Source organism: Hyperolius riggenbachi, chromosome 11, assembly GCF_040937935.1.
Source record: "Hyperolius riggenbachi isolate aHypRig1 chromosome 11, aHypRig1.pri, whole genome shotgun sequence".
NCBI classification, from domain to species: domain Eukaryota; kingdom Metazoa; phylum Chordata; class Amphibia; order Anura; family Hyperoliidae; genus Hyperolius; species Hyperolius riggenbachi.
The window spans coordinates 251,180,893-251,197,069 of NC_090656.1; the positions used below are offsets into that span (position 1 = coordinate 251,180,893).

The window sequence follows — 16,177 nt, forward strand, 5'->3', positions numbered from 1 at the left end:
AATTGGAGCTGAAATTGAGCGGCAAAAACGCACGGCGGAAACAGTGTATTCCCAACATTAGACTTTTGATTGGTTACCATAAGATACCGCATACCCCACAATAGTCCCCGCTAAGCAGAACTGCACAGACTTGCCTATACTCCATATGAAATCGATACCTGTGCTCTCTCTGTAGTAAACATATAATTGTTTGGAAAGTAAAAAAAAAAAATTCCCCTGAGCTGTGGTCACATGATTATGCCTACAGGAAGCTGCTGCCACAGATGCATGCTGGGAGAAAACATCACCGGTTATGTTAGTGCTGTTTGTCTTCTCCAGCATGCATCTGAGTCGGCAGCTTCCTGTAAATGTAAACCTGTGGCTACCGCTAAGGAAGGGGGGGGGGGGGGGGGGAACAAAAACGACTTTAAGGTTCAGAACACATTACTTGTACAAAACAATACGCTGCGTAGGTCATAGCTGGTGTAAAGTGCTGTACTGCCATTGGGTCGTGGCGGGGGGCTGCAACATGGGTACGGTAACCCTCTCTGCTGCAGGCCACGCCTCTTCATGAAACCGCTCTTTGCTCACCCCTCCATTGGTCCAGCCCAGAGTAGGGAGGGGACCGGGTAAATACACGGGGCAGAATTTTTTTCTCCCGGCTGTTTGGAAATGGTTCAGATACCTTTTGACAAATCATATTTACACAGTGTTTTTACTTTGTTTTATTATACATTTTCATTCCAGGTTTCTGTGAAAAGTTTTACTTTTATAAAAAAAAAAAACTGCTTCAAACTTCAGTCCATTAAAAGTGTTGTTTTTGTAAACCAGAAATCTCCCGCTAATCTTTGTGCAGAAAAGCATGTTATGGTGGCCACACACAATACAATACAATACAATAAAATGTGCAGATTTTATGGCAATTCGATAAATATGATCGGATCTTCCCCTCAAAAAAATATTTTTTTCTTCATTCGACTGAAAAATCTGATTGGATTTTTATTTTTATCGATCGGAATGCTGGAAACTTTTCTTCAATTTTTCTAAACATTGTATGGTGTGTGTGCTATGGTGGCCATACATGGTACAATAAAAACGTTTGATTATCCCGTTTATTCGATCTAAATGATTGAAAGTTGAAAATATATATTTTTTTTTTATTAAGAAATTTGAACAATTATCCCGTTTTTTTTTTCGAAAAAATCAGATCGGACACGCTGGAAAAATCTTTATGTTCGATCTAACGGAGTAATCGAACTAAATTATCTGATCGAAAAAAAATGAAAAATTGTACCATGTATGGGAACCCTTAGATTGTCAAATTATTAATATGATCACCCTAGCAATTTTCTCAGTTTCCAATTATTTTTATCATAATTGGGGAAACATTTACCATGTGTGGCCATATTTTTTAAATTTTACAATCAGTCAGAAAAAATGATAGCAGTTCTCAAATTGAACAGATATTTAAAAAAATTGTATGGTGAGTAGCCACCTTTACACTTCCGTAATGAGTCGTATTCTATAAGGTGCAATCGCTATGCATAGACCAGTCACATGACTGCAAGGTGTCAGCCCCACAGCTAGTGATGTTCACTACAATTACGTAGCTACTCAATCAAAATTATTAGACAGCACTGCCGGGGGGGGGGGGGGAGTTTGGGGTAACCTACCTACACTGCTGCGTTCCATATAACTCCCCTACTTCAAACCTGGAATGCATCGGCTGTAGGCGGCGGCATAGGTAAGTTAACAGCCCCCCCTCCACCGTGGGCTGTCTGATTTAAATTAAGAGTATATCACTTCCTGCGGCCTGCGTGCAGCAGCGCGAATAGTTGCTTTTGGAACGTGCAGGCTTCTGCCACAAAACGCAACGCACGTATTTACAACTAGCCATGGTCAATGAGATGCCAGGATTTTTAAGTTGATGCTAATTCTACGCAGCTTGGGGACAGACCAGAGACATGCTCAGAATTGTGGCTGGCATGCAAATTGTATGCAGATTAGAACTGGGCCAATGAGAAATGTCAGTGCATTTGATTGGCATGTAAGCTGGTATTAGAGTGTGTGATTGGCTCTCTCAGTTCATAGCCAGCTAAGCTTCCACTAAAAAATATTATATGAGGTGATAAATGGGATGCAAATACTTCTGTACAGTACATTTTGTTTGCATTTATCAGGCATGAAAATTAAACAATCAAGTCCTACCAAGGTTTAATTGTGTCTATTTTCAAGATGCCTAAACCAGGGCTGTGGAGTTGGAGTCAGAGCAATTGTGGGTAGTCGGAGCGGAGGTTTCCTAAACGGAGGAGTCCAAGTCGGATGATTTTTGTATCGACTCCACAGCCCCTGGCATAATCTTGCATCAACTTGGAATTCGTTGCATCTGATTGCCCATCCCCAGTGATGGGGTCTCAGATAAAGCTACGATCCCTCCCTGTGCTGATTAGGAGTATGTGCGGGTTACCAGGGGAGAGTCTGGCCTGCTGGCGTCTCCTGTAGATCAGCATGATTCTGGGAGTAACACAAGAAAAATAAGATTTATACACGGAAGGCCTAAACTGCCAGAGATATGTAACCAATCAGGAGCTTGAGAATAACTCACTGGGCGTCTGTCTGACACTTGCGCATTGCAGATAGAGTGATCGCTAGAAAGTTTTTGAAAGGTCTGGAGGTTTTTTGCTCGAGTGAGAATTGGACCCCCTCAAGGTTTTCTTTTTGCTGTCTGGGGCCTGGATGAAAACAAGATTTTCATTTATGTACAGAAAGGTGGACATAGACTTATAGATGGATATCAGATCCTTCTCAGATCAAATCTGATCTGTGCCACACGCTAGAAACAAATAATTGATTTCAGTATGAACAAAATCTTCTGCACTAATCTAGTACAGTGTTATGAGCCTTGATCAATATCTTCAATCCATTTTTGGCCGATCGCTCTGGAAGGAACGATTGGCCCACCTGCTGCATTGATTTCTAGCAGATTCAGAGTGATTGAATGAGCTGGATATCGACAAGAAAAAGTGTATGGCCATTGAAATGATGGGGAACGCCAGAGACAATGGGACTAATTCTTGATTGATACTTTTTTTTTTTTGTAAAACAGGCACAATTATTTAACAGATCACCTTTAAGATGATTATATTTATTAAGGAGTGATCAGCGCTTTTATTGTCCGCTGTAATTCGTATAAAAGGAATGGGTGATCCTACATTCTATTTGCTTGAATAGAAACTGGGACTAAGATTGTCAATCCTTAAATTGCCCATTAACAGTACAATTTCTTGGATGATCGATTGTTTCTGCTCAATTGCCACAGCGACTGGAAAAAAAATCAGTTGTGCCCATTAACCGTGAAATTACCGCTAGCAAATGCAATTAGATTCATGGAATTAATCCTTTTTTTTTTTAAATCTGTCATCAGATTGGTTAGCAGGAATTCTGCCATTTCCGATAAACAGCCGCAGCAATTGTAAGCAATAGATCACTGCAAAATTGTACCATTAATTACCACCTTTTAAACTTCTAAACAGGAAGTGAGGGTAAAAAATCCCTCCAGTAGGGGTGCAGACAGCAAGAAAAACCTAACCAGTTCTAATCATTTTTCACTGTATTGCAGTAAAATGAGTTATACTTGACCTCATACTACTGAGCGATTACATATCCCCCATGGGGTTCAGGCTTAAGGGTGCACACACATCCAATTTTGATCGGCCAATTTGACCACTTTCCTAGTATGAGGTCCAATATCTATTGAATACTATGAACAGATTGCGTGTGTAAGCTTTCACACTACATGGAGGTGGTAAAATTGGCCAATCAGAATTGAACGGCTGTAATCCTTAATGCTTTAGGCAGTATTTACAACCATATACACACAGTTCAATATTCTACATCTCTCCGCCCCCGATAAGGAATCTCTTTCCAGCCATACGCAGTTCATTTCCAGTTCCATCCGCTTCGGGCTACTCCGCCCATCACATCTTTCCCTTATGCAGGGGCGGGGCATCCCATCACACCCGACAGGATATGTAAATGTCTTTGATCCGATTGGTCAGGGTGTTCTTTAAGTCCATCAGAGTGTCCAGTCCCTGCACCTTGCTGCTGCGGCCGGAGATCAGCTGCTTGAAGGGCTCCTGCTCCAGCAGCGTCCGCATGTTCTGGAGGAAGAACCCCTCGCAGTACGACGCCAGCTCCGAGGCATTGTGGATCTGCAGGACACAAGGGGTTAAAAATGTGAAACGGTGCGTTCCTTATTCAGAGGGAAAATAGAAGCTGTAAGGTTGATCCGTTGGCTTTTAATACTTTTAAAGGAGAATGGAAGCGAGAAGTATATTGAGGCTGCCTTATTTGTTTCCTTTTATAATACAATACCAGTAACCTGGCAGTCCTGCTGATATATTTGGCTGCAGTATTGTCTGAATCACACACCAGAAACAAGCATGCAGCTAATGTCAGATCTGACAATATTGTCAGAAACACCTGATCTGCTGCATGCTTGTTCCAGGGCTATGGCTAAAAGTATTACAGGCAGGATAGCCAGGCAATCAGTATTGCTTACAAGGAATTAAATATAGCAGCCTCCATATACAGTACCTCTCACTTCAGTTCTCCTTTAAAGGGAACCCGAGATGAGATGAGAGGCTGACATTTTCTTTTAAACAATGCACATTGCCTGGCAGCCCTGCTGATCCTTTGCCTCTAATACATTTAGCCAGAGCCCCTGAACAAGCATGCAGATCAGGCGTTTCTGACATTGTCAGATCTGACAAGACTAGCTGCATGCTTGTTTCAAGACAAAGAACATGTATATTGCGCTTTTCTCCTGCTGGACTCAAAGCCCCAGAGCTGCAGCCACTAGGGGGTGCTCTATAGGCAGTAGCAGCATTAAGGAGACTAGCCCAAGGTCTCTTACTGAATAGGTGCTGGTTTACTAAACAGGCAGAGCTGAGATTCAAACCCTGGTCTCCCGTGTCAGAGGCAGAGCCCTTAACCATTACACTATCCAGCCACTGTTTCAGGTGTGTGATTCAGACCCTACTGCAACCTCAGGATATGAAGCAAAAAGCCTCTCATTGCGCAGTATAGTTAAAACACAAAGTTTTTATATAAAATTTGCACTCACGTGGTATTGCAGAGTAATACAGCTTTTGGAAATTTTGCAGCGGGTTCCTCTTTGCCGCAAACTTTCACCGGCAGCTCTGCCCGGCGTGTCGCCATTGTGTCGGCTAGACTCCTCCCTACTAGTTCTACATACACTAGTACGTACTAGTGTATGTAGAACTAGTAGGGAGGACAGGAGGGCAGAGCTGCCGGTGAAAGCTTGCGGCAAGGAGGAACCTGCTGCAAAATTTCCAAAAGCTGTATTACTCTGCAATACCATGTGAGTGCAAATTTTAAATAAAAACTTTTAGTGTTTAAACTATACTGCGCAATGAGAGGCTTTTTGCGTCATATCCTAAGGCCCCGTTTACACTTAATCAGCTGGTATGCGTTAGTGCGCATGTTTCCTTAGCAGTGCATTGGGAAGAAGGTTTCAGTTAAAACGTGTTAAGTGTGAAAGGTGCCCTAGGGAAACATGGGCGTTACTTTGAAAAACAATTTTCTTTCAGTTATAACTGAGAGCAACTGATTAAGTGTAAAAGGGTCCTGAGGCTTTGAAAGAAGTGCTCTATGAGCAATGAATCTGGGCAATCGTTCCATTTGGCTATCTGTGGCTTGAGGAGTGCCAGGGAAGGCGAGGGGAGACTATGTAATCCTGGACAGGCGCATCTGCTACTGTAATCGTAGCATGTTGAGTAGGTGAGTCGCACTCTCTGAGGGCGATTGCCTTTTGGTGGAGGAATATAATGAAGGAAACGCTGCTGATATTTTACTCTGGGCTCCTCATACGTCCCGATCAGGTGAATCTCTGTATATAATGGAAGCTCCCTAGTGTCTCACCTTGGCGTACTTGTAGACGCTGACGCAGTTGTCGATGTCGGTTCCCTGGGAGCAGATGATCTCGCAGTGTCGCTGCAGCCCATGGAGCTGGAAATGGCTGGCAGCAGAGAGGAGCTGGAATGACAGCACAGCAGCACGATTAGCGGAGGAGTAGCAGAGGCGGGCACCCCATGTCATATAGCCATTACTAGTGGAGTATTTGGTTAGACATGTTTTTCTGTAGCCAGTACTAGAATTTCACACCTACAAGTTTTACAGGAGAACATTCTATATTCCCCCCAAAAATCTCCACTAGTGGTTACCCAAATTCCCACAAAAACCAGCGCTGAGCGAGGCAGCTCCGCCCATCAATCATAATTAGAGATGGTAAATAACTATAATTTTGAGTTGATGCTGCATTATGCAAATTGTGTATGCAAATGATGCAGTTTCATAATCAACCAATCAAATCCTGCTGAGATAAAATTTGATTGGTCCATTTTCAAGATGCATAAATTTGCATAATCCTGCACCAATTCTAAATTATTTGCATCTCAGTGACCACCCCTAATTATAATCCCTCCTGTGATTCGAATGTATTTCAACCCTCTCCTTCCCCGGTGTCTACCAATTATCTGCTATTATCAGAAGCAAGTCCGTAATGAACGATCTCACAGATCTCTAATCATGGATTGGTTTTAAAGGGAACCTGCAGCGAGAAGAATATGGAGGCTGCTGTATTTATTTCCTATTAAACAATAGCAGGTGCCTGGCAACCCTGCTGGCCTATTTGGCTGCAGTAGTGTCTGAATCACACCAGAAAGAAGCATGCAGCTAATCTTGTCAGTTGCACCTGATCTGCTGCATGCTTGTTCAGGGGCTATGGCTAAAAGTATTAAAGGCAGAGGATCAGCAGGGACAGCAAGGCAACCGGTATTGCTTAAAGGAGAACTGAAGTGAGAAGAATATGGAGGCTGCCATGTTTATTTCCTTTTAAGCAATATCAGTTGCCTGGCAGCCCTGCTGGTCTATTTGGCTGCAGGAGTGTCTGAATCACACCAGAAACAAGCATGCAGCTAATTTTGTCAGATTTGACAATGTCAGAAACACCTGATCTGCTGCATGCTTGTTCAGGGGTTATGGCTGAATGTATTAGAGGCAGAGGATCAGCAGGACAGCCAGGCAACTGGTATTGCTTAAAAGGAAATAAATATGGCAGCTTCCTTATCCCTCTCACTCCAGTTGTCTTAACACCCACGCCTGCTGATCTTGGCGTTGAATTGACCAGATCTGGCATCCAGTGTATTACAACTATTTTAGAATGCTCCAGTTTATTTGGTGGCCCTGTAGTGCCTACTTTTCACCACAAGATGGCCACCTGTGTATTTTCATGTTTCCATTGCCTGAATTGAAGGCATGATTGGAGCTCTGTCAGGAGGTCTCATGCTATGGTGATGTGGCCAATCGTGATTGGTCACTGCATGGTTGTGTACCACCAGACGTAAAACAATTTCCCATCAGATAGGCAGGTGGAAACGACTATTTCTCTGATCGATTTTCTGATCACTTCTATACAACATAGATCAGTAAAACAATCGAAATCAGATCAGACCTGTTGGGAATAATTAATTTGACCCGTCTATCTGACGGGAAATTGCATTGTGTGTACCTGGCATTAAAATGGGGTATTCCCTAAGCTACATATACAGTCTTCTTCATGGAAGGTTTTGGATTGGCTGCAGGTTGAGACAGGTAAACAACTGGTCCTAGTGTTTGCCGATTTTGTGGTCTATAGCCTCATTCACACGCTTGACAAAAATTGGTCGATAAGCAGGTGTGTGTACCGAGCGCCTATTCCTTCAACTCACCCCCAACGATGGCCAATTCCTTTGTGAATGCCCCTCCCCTGCCTGCATGATGTCACATACATGCCGCTCCTCTGCCCCTCCACATAGCAACAGTACGTGTTGTACAGCCCCAGCCCGTCATGCTAGACAGCTGACATCTCTGTGCAGCCTGGCCCAGGAGGATCAGGTCCTAATCACCAATGGGTAACATCCATTAAAGGTGTGTATGCACCTTATAGCAATGCCTCTTTACATGGGAAGTCATGATCCTGCTTGATAAAGTTGCTCTATGTTACCAAATAAAGCACTTTTCTAATATACATTTATGATGCATTCATAGCTGCAATAAAGAATATATTTCAAGCATTGTGAAAAACTCATACAGAACATCAGCTACAGTGACCAGATTTTTCTTGTCTCAGCCTGGGATGGAGGGGGTGCTAGTGTGGCGCGCAAAGCGTGCTGTGTCCATGACCACCTTGACATGACTTTGTACTCTGTAAAGTGCTGCAGAAGATGCAAGTGCTACATAAATACATAATAATGATAGGGCGGGACTTCAGACTTTAGCTGGGATTGGATTGTGAGCTCTGCCAAGGACATGACTACATTCTCTGTAAAGTGCTGCCTTACATGCCAGTGCTATATAAATATATAATATTATGGCAGGACATGAGACTATGACTATGGGGGTATTAGATTGTTTGCGAAATCTGCAGGAGCTGATGATGCTACAGTATTAGCATACCGTTTAATAATTATGAGCCCCCAAAATGCCAAATGCTGCTACAATAACCCCAAAGTAGCAAATGCAGTCTCATCAAATAAGTGCAGCAACCATTACCTCCGACACATGAAATGCAACTACCACTACCTCTGACACATGAAATGCTGCAGAAAATGATTACTCTGACTCCCCAAACGGTAAATGAGGCAAACATTACCTCATGCGGAAATAGTCCCATGGCTGGGACAGCTGGCGGCCAAAAGTGGGACATAACCTGGGACACGTTGCAGCCTGGGACAGAGGACCCTGAACGTGCGTTAGGTAAAATGGGATGTCTGGTCAGGGTACATCAGCGCACTGAGGATAGGCGAGGAGGGCGGAGCACAGACCAAGCTGTCTGACCAGGATGCAGTATTCAGCTGTGAAGTCTGTGTACAGGAAGTGGCTGTCACATGCTCAAGTGCTTAAAAACAAACTCGATAATCCGGTAATTAAAGCGTTCATACGGAGATAAAAACTGTCCCCGCCAATGACCTCCCACATAGGACTAGGAAAAGAAAAGATTGTATTCAGCGTGCTTCTTACCTCCAGAATAGCGCTGCCTGGAACCTGTATAGACTCTGTGCCTCCATAATATAGATACTGCATCATCATCTGCAGGGGGAGAGCAACAGAAACAACAGCATGAAAACCCGCCCACATGACCCGCCCACATCATCCAAATGGACCAATGAGGAGACAATCACCTGACTTACACTACTTGGATACTTTTTTTAGCATGCAGAGATTGGTCAGGTTAAGCTGTATAGCTCTGCGTTAATTTATTTTACCCCACTTTTTAAGATAAAAAAATGTTATTGTCACCTCCAAGATGAGAGTAAAATCGGTTATTCGATGCTGATACTGACAGTAAATTAGCTGCGGTGTGTGGTGAAACCATTCATTCAGAATAAATCGTGATATTTTGGATACAGATTTTCTTTGAGGTCTTCTTTACTGTCTCGGAATTTCCTTAGAGGCAAGGAATGCAGTCAGCATTTCAGAAAATGTTATTCCTTAAAGCGGACCTGAACTCAGATCCTCAGAACCGCATAATAAACTTTAAAGAACATCCGAGGTAAAAAAAAGCCGATAAGCCGATGAGAAAAACAATTGTATCTATCCTCCTCCTAAAAACTTTTTTAGACAGCTTATATATTATATTTATATTATATTTTAATCTAGTTTTTATGTTTTTACTGTTTCAATGTCTCTGCTCAAGGATACATTCACTAAAGCACGCCAGAGCTAAAAATCTATGAACTATTGATCCTTTTTATCTCTTTTCTGCTCTCAGAAGCCATTTTCTGCTAGGAAAGTGTTTTATGGCTGTAATTACTCATCAGTGAGGGTTATACTATAGTCCGACCCAGACAGAAACTGTCACTTGCATGCCTGATTTTTAAACCTTTCAGGCAGAGAAAGAAAAAAACAGAACATAGCCTAGTAATCGGTGTGTTTGGCACTGTACATACACGTCTATCTCATCATGTCACCTCAATTGTACTTTAAAGAAAAACATTTCTTTGTTACAGCTGATACAAATCCTGCAATAAAACTGCAGTATGCCTACTTCCTGCTTTCATAGAAGCAGACATATTGTTAACATCCTGTTTTACAAATTAGCTTATCTGCCATGCCAGTCAGCTGACACAGGTGAGGGATCACATTACAGTTGTGATTAGTCACAGATGAGGGGGAATTAGACAGGCTAAACTCTCTAAATACACACAGGGTGCATTTCTCTGTGTTTTCTTTCTGTCCTGTGCAAGAGTTTCGGTCCACCGTAAAGGGAGCAATATGGCAGGAAACTTTAAAATTGAAATCAGTATCCATCCTTGCGTATACAATGTTCATTTTTTCCCCAGAGTAAAATGAGCAGCTAATTCGAGAACACTGCATGTTAACAATATGTCTGCTTCCATGAAAGCAGGAAGTAGACACACTGCAGATTTATTGCAGAACTTATATCAGCTGTAACAAAGAAATGTGTTTCTGTAAAGGTTATTATGCTTATGTTTTAGAGCAGAGAGGAAGTTCTGATTTCAAGTTCTGCGCCCCCTCCTACACTGCGCCCTGAGGCTAGAGGCTCTCTCGCCTCTGACTCGCCCTGCGCCCCCTCCTACACTGCGCCCTGAGGCTGGAGCCTCTCTTGCCTCTGCCTCGCCCTGCACCCCCTCCTACACTGCGCCATGAGGCTGGAGCCTCTCTTGCCTCTGCCTCGCCCTGCGCCCCCTCCTACACTGCGCCCTGAGGCTGGAGCCTCTCTCGCCTCTGCCCCGCCCTGCACCCCCTCCTACACTGCACCCTGAGGCTGGAGGCTCTCTCGCCTCTGACTCGGCCCTGATAGCAAATAAATATTATCTTGGAGGGGGGGGGGGACGACTTTACTCATGTCACCATGTGATCGGGTTGTGGGATTCTCATCTCGAGTCTGTAGGCCTCTGTACAACAAGTTTGCAGTGTTGTCAGATACACCCCAATGACTTCTGCAGACTCCATCATGAGCTGTACTGCGCTCCCCTGTATGTCAGCACCGAGTGGAAACACAGGCCCAGTACATCTGATAATGACCCCAATCTGGGAAATTGGCCGCAGGACCCCAGGGGACAGAGACGGCCCCTCTGATAATGCAATGCTTCTGGGCCCACCTGTGTTTCCCATCAGGCCGGGGCTCTGGAATAAACATTTGAATGATTTTCCTGGGAAGAGTATTACAGCCCAGAAGCTCGGGAGGCTTCAGCAGGATATTCTCAGCAAAATATTTCTTGGAAAGAGGAAAGGTTGGATGTGCTGTGGACAGGGACTGTGTGTAACCCAATATGTCCGTCCTTAAAGTGGACACTAACATTTTATCTATAGGCTAAGCATTAGACTGGGCATAAAATGAACAGCTAAAACCATTTGAGTTGTTTAAAAGATACTGGAAGGATTAACACTCAATCTCTTAAGGTGCCCATACATCAGAAGATGTATGGACAGATCGACCGAGAGATATATTCCTCGCTAATCAAATCTGACTAGAGAGAGGTTTGTTGGCAGCCCATACCCCACAGGCCGATTCCCGATCAGTTTCATGCTAAAATCTCTTGGGAATCGTCCGAGTGTCTGACGTGTCCGGCGATGTTCCTGCAGTGTATAAATGTGCATGTGTGCATTTATACATTACCTGTCCTGTGTCACTGTACCGGCCATCTTCTGAATCCACCGCTCTTCCATTAGCCCCATACATGCCGCCAGGGTGGTGTGTGTGACATCATGCTATGCGCCGGCGGCCTGCGTGATGTCACACACGTCAGCTATGCGCTGGCAGCATGCATGGGGCTGATGGCAGAGCAGGGGATTCAGAAGCTGGGCGTTCTATTATAGCAGGGTTTACTATACCAGGCGTTGCATCCATATATTTAAAATAGGACTCAGTCGCGACCTGGACACTTCGTTTACTATACCCGAATGTTCCACTACACAGCTGAATCGCAAATCGTTAGTGATTTTTTTTTTTCCCTACCAAAAGATTTTTTATTGTTTTATCTTAATCAACAGTACATGTACTATAACAACATTGATGCCATGAAGTAGTTTCAATGTTGGTAGGTTCAAACATAGAAACATTATTTTCAACAACACTGAAATGTAAGTATACAGTATATTACCAAGAATATCGGTATCCTAGCTGTCCATTAACCATTTCAGCCGCCCAGACGTGATCCTCACGTCCAGGCGGCTGCTCTGCTGCGGTGCCGCGCTCCCGTGCTGTCCCCCGGTAGCCCTGGGATCAGTGGACGATCTGTGTCCCCCTGCAGAAAAACCGAAGCTCTCTTACTAGAGGCTTCAGTCTTTCTGCAAAAAACAGTTTCCCCGTCCTCCTTGTGCTTCCAGTTAGCAAGAAGCACAAGGAGAGAAAAAAAAAACCTCAAGGTCTTGTGGCCAAATAGTAAAACTACATCTACAAACATTTTACATACCATTTTACACATATTATAACATTAAAAATTAACTGTTTATTTCCCAACACCCAAAAAATTACCCAAATAAAATTTTTAATTAAAAAAAAATTAAATTTATTTTAAATATGCATGTGAAGGGGGCATACTACGAACAATTTTTAAATTATAAGCTTGTAAATCGTGATGGACGCAAAACTGAAAAAAATGCACCTTTATTTCCAAATAAAATATTGGCGCCATACATTGTGATAGGGACATAATTAAAAAGGTGTAATAACCGAGACAAACGGGCAAATAAAATACATGGGTTTTAATTATGGTAGCCTGTATTATTTTAAAGCTATAATGGCCAAAAACTGAGAAATAAATGATTTTTTTCCCAATTTTTTCTTAATATTCCTGTTAAAATGCATTTATAAAAAAAAAAATTCTTAGCAAAATGTACCACCCAAACAAAAGCCTAATTAGTGGCAGAAAAAACAAGATATAGATCAATAAATTGTGATAAGTAGTGATAAAGTTATTAGCGAATGAATGGGTGGGGAAAATTGCTCTGATGCATAAGGTGAAAAATCCCCGCGGGCTGAAATGGTTAACATGGCCTCTGAGGCTGGACTAGCTGCACACCTATCATGGTAGAATGCATATGGCCATCCAGTATAAGGCCATATCTTATTTCTGAATATAGAAGATTAAAGTACACTTTCTTATTGCATCTAACATAGTAGAACTCCACCTATCTCATAATGTCACTACTAAGAGTCGCTAGTTATTTTTAAATTGCTCGGGCTGCTACTTTATCATAGAAATCATGAGAAGTATTATCCACTATAGCGATTCGATTTGCAAATTGCAATCGCTTTCTGGAGCAATTTTAAGAGGGATAATGCATTGCAAATGAAAATCGCAATCGCATAACAAAATTAATGAACAAATTGCAATCGCTGGCGTTTGTGATTTGCGATTGCTACTGCTGGTGGAAAAGGGCCCTAAATCAGAGTTTACTATAGTAAGATAATACTGTATTCTAAATGACTATTATTATGCCGCACACAGATGCGGTCGTACCTGGAAAGTGCTGTATTTCAGGTCTGTAATTTCCACAGTGGGACAGGAGTCCGCGGGGTCACTTGTATTGGCCAACAAGGATTTAAACCTGGAAAAAAATACAACATCATTCTGAAATGCGATCATCAGATCTGAAAGCAAGACCACGCTAAACATGATATTGGAAGGATACAGCGATATAAAAGGAAAGTGCAATAACAGCACAACCAAAACCTACACTGGGGAACCTCGGATTGCGAACATAATTCACTCTGTAAGCCAAAGCACTCGTATCAAAGCGAATTTCCCCACAAGGATTTATGGCAACTCAGATAGTTGGCTCCACAATCCATACAAATTAAAAAAAAAACAACAACATTTAAAGGGGCACTATGGCGAAAAATTTTAAAATGTAAAATATGTGCAAACAGACAAATAAGAAGTACATTTCTTTCCAGAGTAAAATGAGCCATAAATTACCTTTCTCCTATGTTGCTGTCACTTACAGTAGGTAGTAGAAATCTGACAGAAGTGACAGGTTTTGGACTAGTCCATCTCTTCATGGGGGGATTCTCAGGGATTTTTCTTTTTCAAAAGCACTTAGTGAATGGCAGTTGCTCTGTCTAACTGCCAAAAAACTGTGTAGCGAGCAGGGAAGCCGGCCAGCATCATTGTTTAAATGCTTTTCAGGGAATATAAAGAATAAAAGCCTTGCTGAGAATCCCCCATGAAGAGATGGACTAGTCCAAAACCTGTCACTTCTGTCAGATTTCTACTACCTACTGTAAGTAACAACATAGGAGAAAAGTAATTTATGGCTCATTTTACTCTGGAAAAAAACATACTTATTTGTCTATGTTTGCACGTATTTTAAGTTTTACAATTTTTCGCCATAGTGCCCCTTTAATACAAAGTACTGTGCTGTATATGATAAGAAAAGGGCAGCATGGTGGTGTAGTGGTTAGTGCTCTCGCCTGGCAGTGCTGGGGCCCCAGTTAGAATCCCAGCCAGGGCACTATCTGCATGGAGTTAGTATGTTCTCCCCTTGCCTGTGTGGGTTTCCCCTGGATGCTCATGTTTCCTCCCAAATCCAAATATATACAAATAAGTTAATTCCTCCTAAATTGGCCTTAGACTACGATACATACACAACACGATACATACATAGACATATGACTATGGTAGGATTAGATTGTGAGCCCCTCTGAGGGACAGTCAGTGACAAGACTATATACTCTGTCCAGCGCTGCGGAAGATGTCAGATATATATATATATATATATATATATATATACACACTAAACATTATTATTATTATTTATATAGTGCTGACAAATTTTTAGGGGGAAGCCAATTAGCTTATCTGTATGTTTTTGGGTGTGGGTGGAAACTGGAGTGCCCGGAGGAAACCCACACAGACCCGGGGAGAACATACAAACTTTGTGCAGAGAGTGGCCTGGCTGGGATTCATGTTGCAAGGCGAGAGCGCCAACCAATACGCCGCCGTGCTGCCCATAAATAATAATAATAATGCTGCTCACAGTAACACAAATGACCCTGCAGGTTGCTTCTGTAAGGAATGGTGGCAGCTGGAGAGGATGAGGATATTGTGTAGGAAGACGTCACTATAACTGATAGAATCATTGCTATCTATTGGCTCGCCTGAATAGTTTTATTTTGTGCGGCTTTAACAAGGAACTTATCCAGTGACAGCTGCTTCTGCCTCCTTCTGAGTATATCATGGAAATGTGACTTTGTGCAGTCCCTACACTCAGATTATAGTGTACTTGAGACACTGAATAGTGCTGTATTTATACTCACCTGGGGCTTCCTCCAGCCCCCATGTGGCACGCGGGCTGCCTCTCCGGCCGCTCTCTTCTCCTGCGGCTACCTCCACTAATCTGGCCAGTCGCACTTTTCTGCACATGCACGTCCCGGCCGAGCGCACGCCCCTGTGTATGCGCAGAAGAGCGCAACCGGACAAATGAGCGGAGATGACCACAGGAGAACAGAGCGGGCGGAGAGCGAGGCCAGGCACCACATGGGGCTGGAGGAAGCCTCAGGTATAAATACAGCACGATTAAAAGTCTCCAGTTTCCTTTAAGGTAAACCAGAGACGAGTTAAGTTAAAAGATTTATACATACCTGGGGCTTCCTCCAGCCCCACGCACACGGATCTCTCCCACCCCGCCATCCTCAGCCTTCTCCGTTGTCATCAACGTATCTCATAAGTTCAGCCAGGCCAGTCTGAGCATGCGCTCCCTCCGTCTCTCTCTTTAGTGGAAAATAGTATTGCGCAGGCGCAGAACTTCCAGCTATCGGAGAGACAGAGGGTGTGCACTGCGCTTACTCAGACTGGTCTGGCCGAAATTATGGGACTTGTTGACGACTGAGGACAGCGGCGTGGGAGCGATCCGTGTGTGTGGGACTGGAGGAAGCCCCATGTATGTATAAATCTTTTAAGTTTTGTCTCTGGTTTACTTTAAGTACAACCGTGCAGCGTCATCGCGAGAAGGACCATCGGCTCAGCTGTGATGGGGTGACGCATGGATACGTTCTGCGCAGAGCAGGGACAAGGTCCTCCAGCACCCAAGGCTGAGACACCAAAGTGCGCCCCTTCATCCCTCCCACCCCAGCCGTCACACACTGATTGCTATGACACTAAGAGGG

The 16,177-nt window shown here is 43.3% G+C and overlaps 1 protein-coding gene across 2 annotated transcripts in view; it reads right to left on the minus strand.

Moving 5' to 3' along the window:
- Positions 1-689: 689 nt before the first annotated feature.
- Positions 690-16,177, minus strand: part of ABTB2 (ankyrin repeat and BTB domain containing 2) — a 243,570-nt gene continuing 228,082 nt past the window's right edge. For both annotated transcript variants that reach the window (XM_068261483.1, XM_068261482.1), the window contains exons 14-17: positions 13,530-13,617; positions 9,061-9,129; positions 5,923-6,036; positions 690-4,190 (exon numbers count right to left, since the gene is read on the minus strand). In XM_068261483.1, coding sequence (XP_068117584.1) covers positions 3,993-4,190; positions 5,923-6,036; positions 9,061-9,129; positions 13,530-13,617 — 469 coding nt within the window. In that variant the 3' untranslated portion in view covers positions 690-3,992. The remainder of the gene's footprint in view (positions 4,191-5,922; positions 6,037-9,060; positions 9,130-13,529; positions 13,618-16,177) is intronic.